The 14,214-nt window shown below is 45.7% G+C and overlaps 1 protein-coding gene across 1 annotated transcript in view; it reads right to left on the reverse strand.

Moving 5' to 3' along the window:
- Positions 1–3,313: 3,313 nt before the first annotated feature.
- Positions 3,314–14,214, reverse strand: part of LOC139420415 (MAGUK p55 subfamily member 7-like) — a 267,762-nt gene continuing 256,861 nt past the window's right edge. The window contains exons 17-18 of the mRNA XM_071170496.1: positions 11,966–12,109; positions 3,314–5,640 (exon numbers count right to left, since the gene is read on the reverse strand). Of these exons, the coding sequence (XP_071026597.1) occupies positions 5,461–5,640; positions 11,966–12,109 (324 nt within the window). The 3' untranslated portion in view covers positions 3,314–5,460. The remainder of the gene's footprint in view (positions 5,641–11,965; positions 12,110–14,214) is intronic.

Below are 14,214 nucleotides of genomic sequence, written 5' to 3' on the forward strand. Positions count from 1 at the left end.
AGATATTAGGTTTTCCTTTACTAGATTGTGTGTATTAGGTTTTGTTGTGGAATGGTTAGATATTACCTGTTAGATATTAGGTTTTCCTTTACTAGATTGTGTGTATTAGATGTTGTTGTGGAATTGTTAGATATTACCTGTTAGATATTAGGTTTTCCTTTACTAGATTGTGTGTATTAGATGTTGTTGTGGAATTGTTAGATATTACCTGTTAGATACTGCTGCATTGTCGGAACTAGAAGCACAAGCATTCCGCTACACTCACAATAACATCTGCTAACCATGTGTATGTGACCAGCACAATGTGATTTGATTAAGCTATTTGCACCTTACAGATTGTGGTTGTTGTGGATGGCTGTTAACAAATCTAAAATGTGTATTTGAACCCAATAATGTTTGAATTCAAGAAGTTTAAGCTGCCTATCAATCACTGTTTTTGAAACCAGTGGACAGTGAATGAAAAATAATGCTCCTGCAACAGCTGCATAGTGCAGATCCAAGCCTATGGAATATAGGTGGGGCTTTTAGTGCTCAATCTAATTCATGCTGATAAAAATAAATAAATCCATAGGCCTAATGGACATATGCTCAAACTCAAACTCACAAAGGGTCAATCTGTAGCTGCTCCATACCAGTCCAAAGTTTGGACACACCTACTCATTCAAGGGTTTTTATTTATTTGTACAATTTTCTACATGGTAGAAGAGAAAATATGAAGAAAAACCCTGGAATGAGAAGGTGTGTCCAAACTTTTGACTGGTACTCTATTTCAAAGTGTGTCTAAAACATACATTGAAAACACTCATGTTAAAAACACTGTGTGTGTATCAAAATGACTCATTTGCAGGGCATCACCTGTGAAATCTCACGTGAAAATTTGAATCCACAAAAGTTAGGTAACCACGTGAAAATCCACATGTGAAACATGTGAAATATCATCACATGTGAAGTACTACATTTGATATTTTAGTAATTTAGCAGGCGCTCAGCTTCTACCCCCAAGCCATAGGACTACTGAACACCTAATGAAATGGCTTCCCAGACTATTTGCATTGACCCCCCCCCCCCCTCTTTTACACTGCTGCTACGCTCTGTTATTATCTATGCATAAGTCACTTTAATAACTCTATCTACATGTATATATTACCTCAATTACCTCGACTAACCGGTGCACCCGCACATTGACTCAGTACCCTGTACACAGCCTCGCTGTTGTTCTTTTACTGCTGCTGTTGAATTATTTGTTACTATTATTTCTTATTTTTCTTTAGATATTTTTCTTAAAACTGCATTGATGGTTAAGCATTTCATTGTACGGTCTACACCTGTTGAATTCGGCACATGTGACAAATACACTTTGATTTGACTTACAATTAGTGCATGCATCTTAAAATAGCTAGGCGAGAAGACAACCTATCAGAATCTTATCAAGTACATTTTCCGCCAACAAAGTATTTATCAGCAAATTCAGTGCAGGTGGGAAAAGGGCTTCAGATGTTTTCAGGTTCTCCGCTGTCCTGACTTTAGGGGGAAGCTTGCTCCACCATTGGGGTGCCAGGACAGAGACAAGCTTTGACTGGGCTGAGTGGGAGCTGCCCTCCTGTAGGGGTGGGAGAGCCAAGAGACCAGAGGTGGCGGAGCAGAGTGCTCGGGTTGGGATGTAGAGTTTGAGCATAGCCTGAAGGTAAGGAGGGGCAGCTCCTGTGGGGTGACAAGGGAGAACTTAGGAAGGTTGAACAACAGGCTGGCTGAGGCATTCTGGATAAGTTGCAAAGGTTTGATGGCACAAGCGGAAAGCCCAGCCAACATAGTTGCAGGAGTCTAGATGGGAGTAGGACCTGCGCCACATCCTGTGTGAGGAAAGGTTGTACTCTACCTGCAGGAGTGAGTCACTACTTTGATGTTTGAAGAGAATGACAGGGTGCTGTCCAGGGTCACGCCGGGGTTCTTTGCACTCTGGGAGAGGGAGTAAGAGCAGCTCTGTTTTGTCTGTTTTTGGCTTGAGGTGGTGGGCCGACATCCAAGCTGAGATCTCTGGCAGGTATGCACAGGTGTGTCGCCACTTGGGTGTCAGAAGGGGGGGAAGGAGAAGAGTAGTTGAGCGCCATCCACATAGCAATGATAGGAGAGACCATGTGAGGATATGACAGAGGCAAGAGTCTTGGTGTAAAGAGAAAAGGGCCTAGAGCCGAGCCCTGGGGGACATCAGAAATGAGAGCATGTGGTGCAGACAACTCTTCTCCACTCCACCTGGTAGGATCAGCCTGCCAGGTAGGATGCAATCCAGGAGTGTGCAGAGCCTGAGACGCCCAGCCCTGAGGGGGTGGAGAGGAGGATCTGATGGTTCACAGTGTCAAAGGCAGCAGATAGATCTAGGAGGATGAACAGAGGACAGTCATCTTTGTCACAGCGTGGACCCTCTGTGACACAGAGGAGAGCGGTCTCAGTTGAGTGAGCTACCTTGGTCAAGAAGACCATTCTGAGAGAGATAATGAGAGAGACATCACGCTAAAGTGTTTTGGACAGAAAAGAAGGGATACTGGTCTTAGTGTGCAACAGTTCCGAGGAAACAGTTTAGAGATTTAGCAAATGTTCTAACGATAAACTTAGCCTTAAGATGCTTTTGGGGCCCTGTTCTGTAGGCAAGCAGTAGGTCACTAAGCCCCGGAGCATGAGGGGAAGGTTGAGCCGGCTGGGAGGAAAGGGGACAGTCAAAGGATGCGGAAAGGGAGGAGAGTAGTGTCGAAGAGGCAAAGACATGATACAGGAGGGAGAAGGATCTAGCAAACAAAGTAGTGATCAGGAAACAAAGTAGTGATCAGCGACATGGAGGGGGGTTGTAGTGAGATTAGTAGGCAAACAGCCTCTAGTGAAGTGTGAGAAAAACACATGGTTTCATGTGATTTTACATGTGGAAATCAACATGTGAAACTTCATGTGAAATATCACCACATGTGGAATCATGCGATTTTCCGTAAGGGGTTACATCCCAAATGACACCGTATTCCCGACACCTTATTCCCGACATAGTGCACCACTATAATCAAAAGTAGTGCACTATTAAGGGAATAGGGTGCCTTTTGGGACACATTCTCAGTTCTATTTACACAAGTGTGCACTCCGTGTAGGTGTTTTTCGTCTTTATCGGAGCGAGCGAAAGTTGCGCTAAATGGCTCAGAAACAAATTCTAGACATACAAGATTGTGATAACCCCAAGCGTCCCATGTCACTGTCGTGATCCTATGAGAGGAAAATTAACTCATGGCTACAATCATCATTCACTTGCCATATTACAAACTCTAGTTTTCCATACTGGTTATTAGCATCTTAGAAAAATACACATTTGGTTTAATATTTTTATATAAAATGTACAAATAAAAAGAAAAAAGTGTAATTACACAATTTGCCTCACAGTAATTGAATGTACAGTCAGAAGGACAATATCTGCACAGACAGCACTCTGATACGGCTGGCTGGAGGGTAAATATGAACCTAACATCATATAAACATGAAATAAAAGAATGAGGAAACTAGAGGGTTAAACCTGTAGTGTAGATAAACATGGTATTGTAGTGGCTTAACCTCAAACAAATATATTTGTTTAAATAGATACACAATCTCCTGATAATCAGAAAAATACAGAACAGGTGTATCTGCGATACTAAGAACATTTGAAATGAACAAAAACACTGGGATAAAGGAAGCGAGGGATAGAGGGAAACCTGCTGTAAAAGAGAAGAGACACCAGACAGACAGCGAGATCGCTCTGGTGCATCGTCATGACTCATGATGACCTTAGCTCAACACAGAGCTAACGAACTAACGCCACATGATTGGTGATGTGAGAGTGTGAAATCACGGAGAGAGACAGAGAGAGAACATAGGGGCACTGAGGTCACTGCACCCAGCAATTTCGCAACCCTAGATATGGTACACACAAATATTCTCTCATCAAACAATCGAAGACAGGCTCTAGTCTAGACACATAACCCTAGGATACAGCCAGCATACTGTATAGGAGGAACATGGTAGAGGGATAGACAGGAGGGTTAGAAAGAGAGGGGTGGAGGAATCCTGCAAATAACTAGCGACTCTAACCTTTCTCTATATAACCTGAACCGTGCAAAGTTAAAATCAGCTACTTTGTGTTTCTGTCTGTTGTAAATCTACTTGCGCCATGGACCCCTCTATTAGGTTCCTTGTTTTATGAGGGTAAAATAACGCTAACTCCACCCTAATTATACTAGATTGAGAACATTTGACTAACAACCGACGAGCCAACGTCTGCTGGTTGAAATAGCAAACTGTTATGCTGCCTGGGCACAATCATGAGTAGGGCAGGGTGGAGGGCTTTATATTTAAAAAAGCCCCTAAAATAAAATGAGAAAACACCTAGGCTGTGTCCCAAATGGCACCCTATTTCCTTTTAACCAGGGCTCATTGGGCTCTGGTCAAAAGAATAGCTTGCCATTTAAATACACGCGGTGTAAATAGGACCTTGGGAATTTGAGGTGCGACGACATAACACTGACTGAAAAAACGTCCAACGTCAAAGTAACATCAGAAATCACCTCAGGTTGTAGCTTACAGTGTCATGATGCTATAGATATGTTATATATAAAAAAGGTATGTAAAACTGCAGAAAAATATTCAAATATATTAATTTATCTTAAATAAAATGACACCTGTTGTTGCCGTTTTTTGAGTGTACTGTCCCTGCCATGTTTTTGCTTTGATACCTTGGTGTAGCAGACTATGGAAGCGTTAGAAATCACAAGGGAAACGTTTATCTGAGTTTGAGGCTGTGTCTGAAATGGCACCCTATCCCCTATGGGCCCTGGTCAAAACAAGTGCACTACATAGGGAATAGGGTTCCGTTTCGGACCCAAGCTGAGTTTAAGACTTGAAGGCAAAAAAACATTTTCATCTGTTCCCCCATTCTGCATTAATATACAAACCACCCACCATCCACAGAACAATACAAATCCCTTAGGTTTCTATGAACTAATGTTAAAAACACACTAAGGAAGGAGTCCGAAGTTACAGTACGTTCTGGCACAGCACTGATGGGCAGTCACACCGATCTGATGAGAAGACAGTGCAGCGGTCTAGAACCAGATCAGACCAGCCCCACCCTCAGATGTCCAGCGTGTTGCATGTTAACTGAGCTAGACAGGGCCCAGAGGAAGACCCAGACAGAGACAGGTTTCGTCCCAAATGGCACTCTACTCCCTATTTGGAAAGTACTTTGACAAAGCAGTGCACTATATAGGGAATAGGGTGCCATTTGGGACACACATCAAGTCAGCCCATTCTGCTGTCCAGCTGTGTTACGATTCATCCTAAACCCGACAGCACCCACCACCTACGCAGTGGACACAGAACCAACTTCATTAAAAAGCCCTCCCCTTTTTATATCCTTCTTTCTCCAAACGGTATTTCACTCTTTCTCTGTGGCTCTCAGGAGTGAGTCCAGCTGATGGGGACCCAGTGCGTGTCAGTCTCCACCTTCTTCAGAGCCACCTTCAGCTCGGTGAATGCCGCCGTCAGGTCGTCGTTGACAATGATCTTCTCAAACAGGTGGCCGTGCTGGCTTTCCATCTGCTGGGCGGTGCTCACCATCTCCAGGAAGTCCTCCTCCTGTTGGACAAGAATAGAATGGAATAAAATATACACTCAGTGGACATTTTCACTTAGGGGTGTACTCACTTTTGTTGCCAGCGGTTTAGACATTAATGGCTGTGTGTTGAGTTATTTTGAGGGGACAGCAAATTTACACTGTTATACAGGCTGTACACTCACTACTTTACATTGTAGCAAAGTGTCATTTCTTCAGTGGTGTCACATGAAAAGATATACTCAAATATTTACAAAAATGTGAGGGGTGTACTCACTTTTCTAATATACTGTATATACATAAAGCAGGCACACAGGCATCGAGGCATTCAGTTACTGTTTAATTGAACGTTAGAATGGGCAAAACGAGTGACCTACAGTAAACGACTGTGTGGTATGATCGTTGGTGCCAGGCACGCCGGTTACAGTATCTAAGAAACGGCTGGCCTCCTTGGCTTTTCACGCATGACAGTGACTAGGGTTTACTGAGAACGGTGGGACAAACAAAAAACATCCAGTCAGCGTCAGTCCTGTGGGTGAAAACAGCTCGTTGATGACAGAGGTCGAAGGAGAATGGCAAGAATCATACAAGCTAACAGGCAGGCCACAAACAGACAAATAACAGCGCAGTACAACAGTGGTGTGCAGAACGGCATCTCGGAAACACACAACTCATCGGTCCTTGTCACGGATGGGCTAAATCACTTACAAACAAGAAGTGGCTCCAGTGGGCACGTGATCACCAACACTGGACAATTGAGGAGTGGAAAAACATTGCCTGGTCCGACGAATACCGGTTCCTGTTGCGTCATGCTGATGGCTGAGTCAGGATTTGGCGTAAGCAGCGTGAGTCCATGGACCCATCCTGCCTGGTGTCAACGGTACAGGCTAGTGGCGGTGGTGTAATGGTGTAGGGAATGTTTTCCTGGCACACGTTAGGTCCCTTGATACCAACATGTCCATGTCCCAAAGAATTCAGGCTGTTCTGTAGGCAAAGTGGGGTCCGACCCGGTACTAGATGGTGTACCTAATAAACTGTATATTTTACTGTCCATTTTGAGAGAAAGACATCTATTTTCTGCTTATCTTCGGGACAAGCTTTTGTTGATGGCCTATGAAGACTAAAGGGCATGAGTAAGTGAGAATCTCAGGGACGAGAGAGACATACACATAAACAAACATAACAGCCATTAACACAGATAAACAGACTGACCCAAACAGCCCCGTGTAAGTGAAGGACACACACACTTTACAAAACCGTAAACCGTAACACACAGAGTCCAAAACCTCAAGGAATTTTCATTATTTCCTCATTTGGCTACATATAGCAGATCTGATTCAGAAGAGAAATAAAATATGACTTAAAACGGAAAAATACTAAACATATCTATAACTGACAAAGCAAGTAGAAGGTCCATAATTGATACATGCCACTTTGGTTTTATGGAGACAGGCCAAAGACTGCTTGTGGACAAGGCATTAAAAATGGGAGGGCTTCAGAAATGGAAATGGCTTGGGCACATGAACCTAGTAGCTATACAACTCCTGGCCTCACCGCTAGCTTGGTCCCAGATCTGCTTGTGCTGTTTTGCAACTCCTATGGTCACTGTCATGAATGGAGTTGGCAAGACAGCACACATAGATCTGGGACCAGGCTAGCTACCTCCTCACAGTTTCCCCTCTCTGATGGCATGGTATTATACTGCACGGTGATATGTTTATATGGCCTGGTCCATTCCAGCCTCAAACCCAGGGAACATGGCAGGGTTAGAGCGGCTAGCTACATTTAGCTAGCTCCTTTTACTAGAGGAATACTGAGCTTCAGATCTCCACTGACTCTGCCAAACACACAAATATAAATACATATATACAGACACATTCATAGGCAGGAATACAGACACACATACTGATGTAAATGCGCACACACACACACACACACAAATTCACACACAAACTCATTAAAATCTACAATTTTAGAATGTCTCCTTTTTGTCAGCCTAACAGCTCCGAGCCAGGAGTTACTCGCGGCTCGCGGTTTTCCACCTCATAGTTGATTAGTCGTGCAGCTAAAATTAAACGGTCGCCATGACACGACAATAACTCGTTTTCAAGCCAGTCTCCGCAAACATACCACTCTGCCTCCGACACAGCCCTCGTACAGCTTTCTCTTCCACTGTGTTCACTGTCTACTGTACAAGGCAGTAATAAATCCACCCACATTATCTCACGGTCTATTGTCTTTTGAGAGAAGACATGATGGCTTTATCCTCCTCCGTCTGGGAGGAAGGGAAGAGGTTGAGGAGGGAGCAGGAGGTTTGTTGGTCAGGGCTGAGAGGAAGTTGAAGTGGCTCGGTCCGTCCGTACACCATATATTCCCTCCGGTGATCCAAGGCTGTTGACCCTTGGTAACCTTCCTCTGTGGTCAGCCCTTGGAAAGGATGGAGGTTGGACGTGGACACAGTGACCCAGGGTGCTCCTAAATGGCACCCGATACCCATAGGGCTCTGGTCAAAAGTAGTGCACTACGCAGGGAATAGGGTGCCATTTGGGACACACCACCAGCTATTGCTGCCAGCAGCTCTCCAACCCTTTGGACATTAGACCAGGAACTGGCAACAGGACGGTGGGGTGGACATGGACAGAAGAAGCCCTAGAGACGCTGTGTATGCCGTTTCCATGTCAACCAGGCGGTCAGTGTCCATGACATGGCAAGTCTCCCTCTCTATGACCATAGCAGGCCATTATGGGGAAAGAGATAAAGAGAAAGACCTGACAGAGACCGAGAGAGAAAGAGAAAGAGAGAGAGATACAGAGACCGAGAGAGAGAGATAGAGACCTTAAATTGAATTGAAATTGAGGAAGAGAAACAGAGACCGAGAGAGAGAGCGAGAAACAGACACCCGAGAGAGAGAGATACAGAGGCAGAGAGAGAGAGATACAGAGGCAGAGAGAGAGAGAGAAACAGAGGCCGAGAGAGAGAGAGATACAGAGACCGAGAGATACAGAGGCCGAGAGAGAGAGAGAGCGATAGAGAGGCGAGAGAAAGAGAGAGCGAGAAACAGAAACCGAGAGAGAGAGCGAGAAACAGAGACTGAGAGAGAGAGATACAGAGGCAGAGATAGAGCTACAGAGGCAGAGAGAGAGAAACAGAGACCGATAGAGAGAGATACAGATTCCGAGAGAGAGAGAGAAATACAGAGACCGAGAGAGAGAGAGATACAGATTCCGAGAGAGAGTGATACAGAGGCCGAGAGAGAGAGATACAGAGGCAGAGAGAGAGAGAGATACAGAGGCCGAGAGAGCGAGATACAGAGGTCAGAGAGAGAGAAAAACAGAGACCGAGAGAGCGAGATACAGAGGCAGAGAGAGAGAGAAACAGAGGTCGAGAGAGAGAGATACAGAGGCCGAGAGAGAGAGATACAGAGGCCGAGAGAGATACAGAGGCCGAGAGAGAGAGAGACAACAGAGGCAGAGAGAGAGAAATACAGAGGCAGAGAGAGAGAGAAACAAAGGCAGAGGGAGAGAGACTTAAATTGAAATTGAGGAAGAGAAACAGAGACAAAGCGAGAGAGAGAGAGAGATACGGAGACCGAGAGAGAGAGCGATAGAGACCTTAAATTGAATTGAAATTGAGAAAGAGACCAAGAGAAACAGAGACCGAGAGAGAGAAACAGAGAAACAGAGAGAGATCTCTATGGTACTGAGCCAGGATAAGGTCTCCTCTCAGTCCTGATGTCTCTTGGCCATCCCCTCGGAGGTCAGGCCCTCAACGGAAAATCTGCTTTTATTCATACCCATAAAATGCACCTGCCCTCTGTATTAAAATGATATAAAATATCAGAACAGATCTGGTTCGGCAAGAGGTCCCTGATTTACTCTCTCTCAAAGAAGACAGAATGTCATTGCTTGGCTAGAGGGAAAGTTAAGACATCAGTAAGTAGCCCTATCACATGAACCCTTTACTTATTATACTGCTCTTACTAGGAATATGAATATGGACATATTCATTATCGTATTACAGTATCATAACTGATTTTGGGCTCATATTTCACGTCAGCCCTATTTGAAAACAGATATGAATGCATTCAGGTAAAATAAAGCATAGCCGGCTCTGTTAAAACAATGAAACGTCTGTTCTCCAGTAGTCTGGATGGGACAATGACCAGACCTGCTGCCTCTAACATTCGTCTCGACTGAAAGAAATATAGCAGACGGAGAATATTATCCAGCAGTGACATTTCCACCAAACAAAGTCTTTCTTTCTTTAATAGCTGGCACCTGATGGTTTAAAACGCTGTCTGTCAATCTCCACAAAAGGTTACAGAAAGGGCTTTGGTAACAGGAAATATTTCAACCAGGTAACAAAATAAAACGCTGGGGCTGGATGTGTTACCTGAGCTCTGAACTCTGGATATAATAAAGGTATTATAGGCCAGGGCAATCAATGTCAAAGTCTGCCCTGTTTTTGGCAACGACTGCTCACTGTTCACATGAGTTATACTGAGAGCAGAGGGTTACTTTCACCCAAAGGTCAAATAAAGGTCGATAGCAAAACCTCTGACCTCTCTCTGTTTGACCTCTCACCCCTCAGGATGGCTGTCATCATGCATGATGGAACTGTTTACCTATGTCCTCTAGCCCAAGAGCTTGGCGGGAAGAAATCCCTGTCTTACTGAGATGAAACAAAAACATATCAGCGACCTCAGAGATGTGTAGTCTGTACACGGCTGGGGGACAAAGTGATGCTTCTGACTTTAACACATTATGTCTGTATATCAGTGAGGTGACCGGTGAATTTATGTCATCATCTAATGCTTTAAGGATGATTTTTAGAAGAGATGCTGTCCCTCTGACATGTTGTGTTTAAAACAGTGACGGTACTGTGTAACTTAGTGACGGCTCAACGAAGGATGTTCTGAGTTAAGAGCAGCTGTGTCTAACCCTGTCCTTTTCCAGAGCCGCGTTGGGCTGTGTGTTAGGTTAGGTCATGGTGAAAACACAGAGGTATGTGTGGAGTAACACCTCAAAGTGGGGCTGAGGCGGCGCTCTAAATTGCTCCCTATTCTCTGAATAGTGCACTACTTTTGACCAGGGCCCACAGTGCACTATATAGGGAATATGGAGCCATTTGGGGCAGGCCCTGATGCTCTGAGCTGAAAAGAGCAGACACACTGAGGGAGAGATGGAGAGAGAGAACAGACGAAAGGCAGAGAGCGGCCCAGAGCCCTGCGGGGCCGCGAAGGCCGAGGCAGACATCCCACTGAGCCGCCAGCCGATCTGATCTGCACCTGCCGGTCTAAACCTCCTCCTCCTCTCCTCTCCCCTCCCCCAGCTCGGTTGACACGACCTTCAGCGCTGGCGCGTGGAATGCCTCCACGCCTCCAACATGACAGCCACTCTCTCTCCCCCCTCACGCTTTCTTCCTACCCCTCTCCCTCTCCCTCCCCCCCACCCTCTCTCTCCTCTCTCTCGTCATCATATCACTCCATCCCGGCCCGGCATGTGGCTGTGACCTGGGTTCTGGCCCGTAGCGTGGCCCAGCGGAGAGAGAGAGACACGCGAGCGCCGGACCTGATGACCCGGCGGGCTGGGAAAGCCATCAGCTGCCACACGTCTACGCCGCCACCACGGCAACGCACCACTGCTAATTGGTTTCATGTGGGGCCCGGCTGTGAGCTGCGACTTGCTGCGGAGGAAAAGTGTGTAACACACACAACCACACACACACACACAACCACACACACAAATGCTCGCACACGCACGCACACATACACCCTAGCCTGCAACAGAAAGCTGTAGGTAGTAAATATGACCTCACCACCACAACTAGCTCCCCCAGAGCCCCAGATAAAGTTTGTGTTAGATGGGTTTCTGATAACCCTACAGCTTGGTCATGTGGTACACGAACACTGCTCGATGACCTTTGATCCTACCTTATAACGTGTCATTACACGCCCGCACACAGTGACACACACAAAGACCACATCACTTTTCACTGGAGATGTCTGAGTGGGAAGTGTGCTTCCAACGCAATTAGCCAATCATTATCCATTTGGTGGATTTCTTACCTTTAAAAGAAGAAGTTGTTTGACGTTCTAAAACTGCCTGTTTTACAGGAGTACTGTTCTTCAAAACGTGTTTTACACCCCATGATCAAGTTTGATCCTTCCCACCACGTCACCAATAGCCAGTCATTTCAACTTTCTGACGTTGTGTGACATTGTTTTTACTTCAAAAAGATGCAAACTTTTAAGCGCAAGGCTTTTCTGTCCCAGCTTTTTGACAAGGTGAAACGTTTCTTCTCTTGACAATACGAAAACATTTCATTGTTTTTGCTGAAGTGACTTACGGAGAATGATTTGGCAGATCCCTTGTCGTCCCTGCCTGAGATGACCTTAGCGTTCCGTCTGCTCTCCCGCAGGCGCTCGACGGGTGGCGGCTTCACGAACACCACATAAGGTTTAAACTCTGCCGTCCTCAGGTGCTTTATCGTCTGCAACACACAGAGGAGAGAGAAAACACAGTTAGCAGAGGAGAGTGTCTGGTTCATCTATCTGGAGATATCGCAGAGTGGAATTAGACCCAGATCTCCATCTGTCACAGTGCAGAGGCGATGACACATTACACAGCTGGGTCGCGTTGACACGTAGCACACAGTGTGTGTGTGTGTGTGTGTGTGTGTACTGAACCGCAGCCGAGCAGTGTTAACCAATGCCGGTCCACCTCCCTCTGGGCCCGATACCACGGCCTCTCGCTGTGTTCTGCTGAGCGGCTTCGAAACCCTGGGCCGGTACGAAGGCCGAGTCCAACACGACATCCAATTCCCTATTAGGTGCACTAGATAGGGAATAGGGTGTCACTTGGGACCCAGACGAAGACAGGAGCAGAAGACAGGAGGGAAGTGGCGCTAGACTACCATTAATCTCCATCACAGAGAGGGAAGAGAGGAGAGCTTTCATCCGGTCAGCACGGGACCAGTCAACATCCCTCGCTCTGCAACACCACCAACACTGACACGAAACTCATGTGATTGACTACTGAGCGGGGTAGAGAGCTACAAGGGAGCACAAAGGCATAGACACGTGCGAGCACGCACATATAAACACATGTACACAAACAGCATGGGCTAACGAGGCACTTGACCAGGGAGAGATGGTTCGAAAACATGCCAGTAATCTATATAATAGTGTATTTCGGACTCTATATGATTACTTACTCAGAGAAAACAAACAGAGGATGCCTATGGGGTCCAGGCAAGAGTGTGTGTGTGCGAGGCAGGCTTGAGGCAGGGTGGGTGCTAGGCCTGGCCTGGGTTAAAAGGATTGTAACTGTGGGGTTTGTGGGCTTTCAGCGACATACAGGCCACTTATGAAAGGCAGATCATCACCACCACCCAGACACATAAGCCAAAGAGGAAATCTTCAAATAAGGAACATTAGCAGTAATTTCTGCTAAAAATGGCCCTTTAAGCCAGGTTTGGTTGGTAACCCTGTAAGCAGCCATGGCCTGCAGAAAGCCACCGCTGCCTCTGAAGTCTCCTGAAGGATGAGATTCCTCCAGGAGATAGGCAGAGAGAGAGGTGGAAATATAAACACAACATTGGCCCCAAATTTCATGAGCTGAAATAAAAGATCCCAGACATTTTCCAGACACACAAAATGCTTAATTTCTCTAAAATTCTCTGCACAAATCTGTTTACATCCCTGTTAGTGAGCATTTCTCCTTTGCCAAGATTATCCATCCACCTGACAGGTGTGGCATATCAAGAAGCTGATTAAACAGCATGATCATTACACTGGTGCACCTTGTGCTGGGGACAATTAAAGGCTACTCTAAAATGTGCAGTTTTTTCACACAACACAATGCCACAGATGTCTCACATTTTGATGGCATGTGCAATTGGCAAGCTGACTGCAGGAATGTCCACCAGAGCTGTTGCCAGAAAACGTAATGTTAATTTCTTTACCATAAGCTGCTTCCAAAGTTACTTTAGAGAATGTGGCAGTACATCCAACCAGCCTCAGAACTGCAGACAACGTGCATAGCGTTGTGTTGGCGAGCGGTTTGCTGATGTCAACAATATGAACAGAGTGCCCCATGGTGGTGGTGGGGTTATGGTGTGGGCAGGCATAAGCTACAGACAACGAACAATTGCATTTTATTGATGGCAATTTGAATGCACAGAGATGCCGTGACGAGATCCTTGGCCCATTGTCGTGCCATTCATCTGCCGCCATCACCTCATGTTTCAACATGATCATGCACAGCCACGTCGCAAGGATCTGTGCACAATTCCATGATGACGAAAATGTCCCAGTTCTTCCATGGCCTGCATACTCACCAGACATGTCACCCATTGAGCATGTTTGGGATGCTCTGGATCAACGTGTTTGACAGCATGGTATCTGTGACCAACAGATGCATATCTGTATTCCCAGTCATGTGAAATCAATAGATTAGGGCCTAAAGAATGTATTTAAATTGAATCATTTCCTTATATAAACGTTAACTCAGTAAAATCTTTGAAATGATTGCATGTTGCTTTTTATATTTTTGGATGGAGGGATGAAGGGAGAGTTGGAAGGACATTGGGAGGGA

Source organism: Oncorhynchus clarkii, chromosome 11, assembly GCF_045791955.1.
Source record: "Oncorhynchus clarkii lewisi isolate Uvic-CL-2024 chromosome 11, UVic_Ocla_1.0, whole genome shotgun sequence".
Lineage (NCBI taxonomy): Eukaryota > Metazoa > Chordata > Actinopteri > Salmoniformes > Salmonidae > Oncorhynchus > Oncorhynchus clarkii.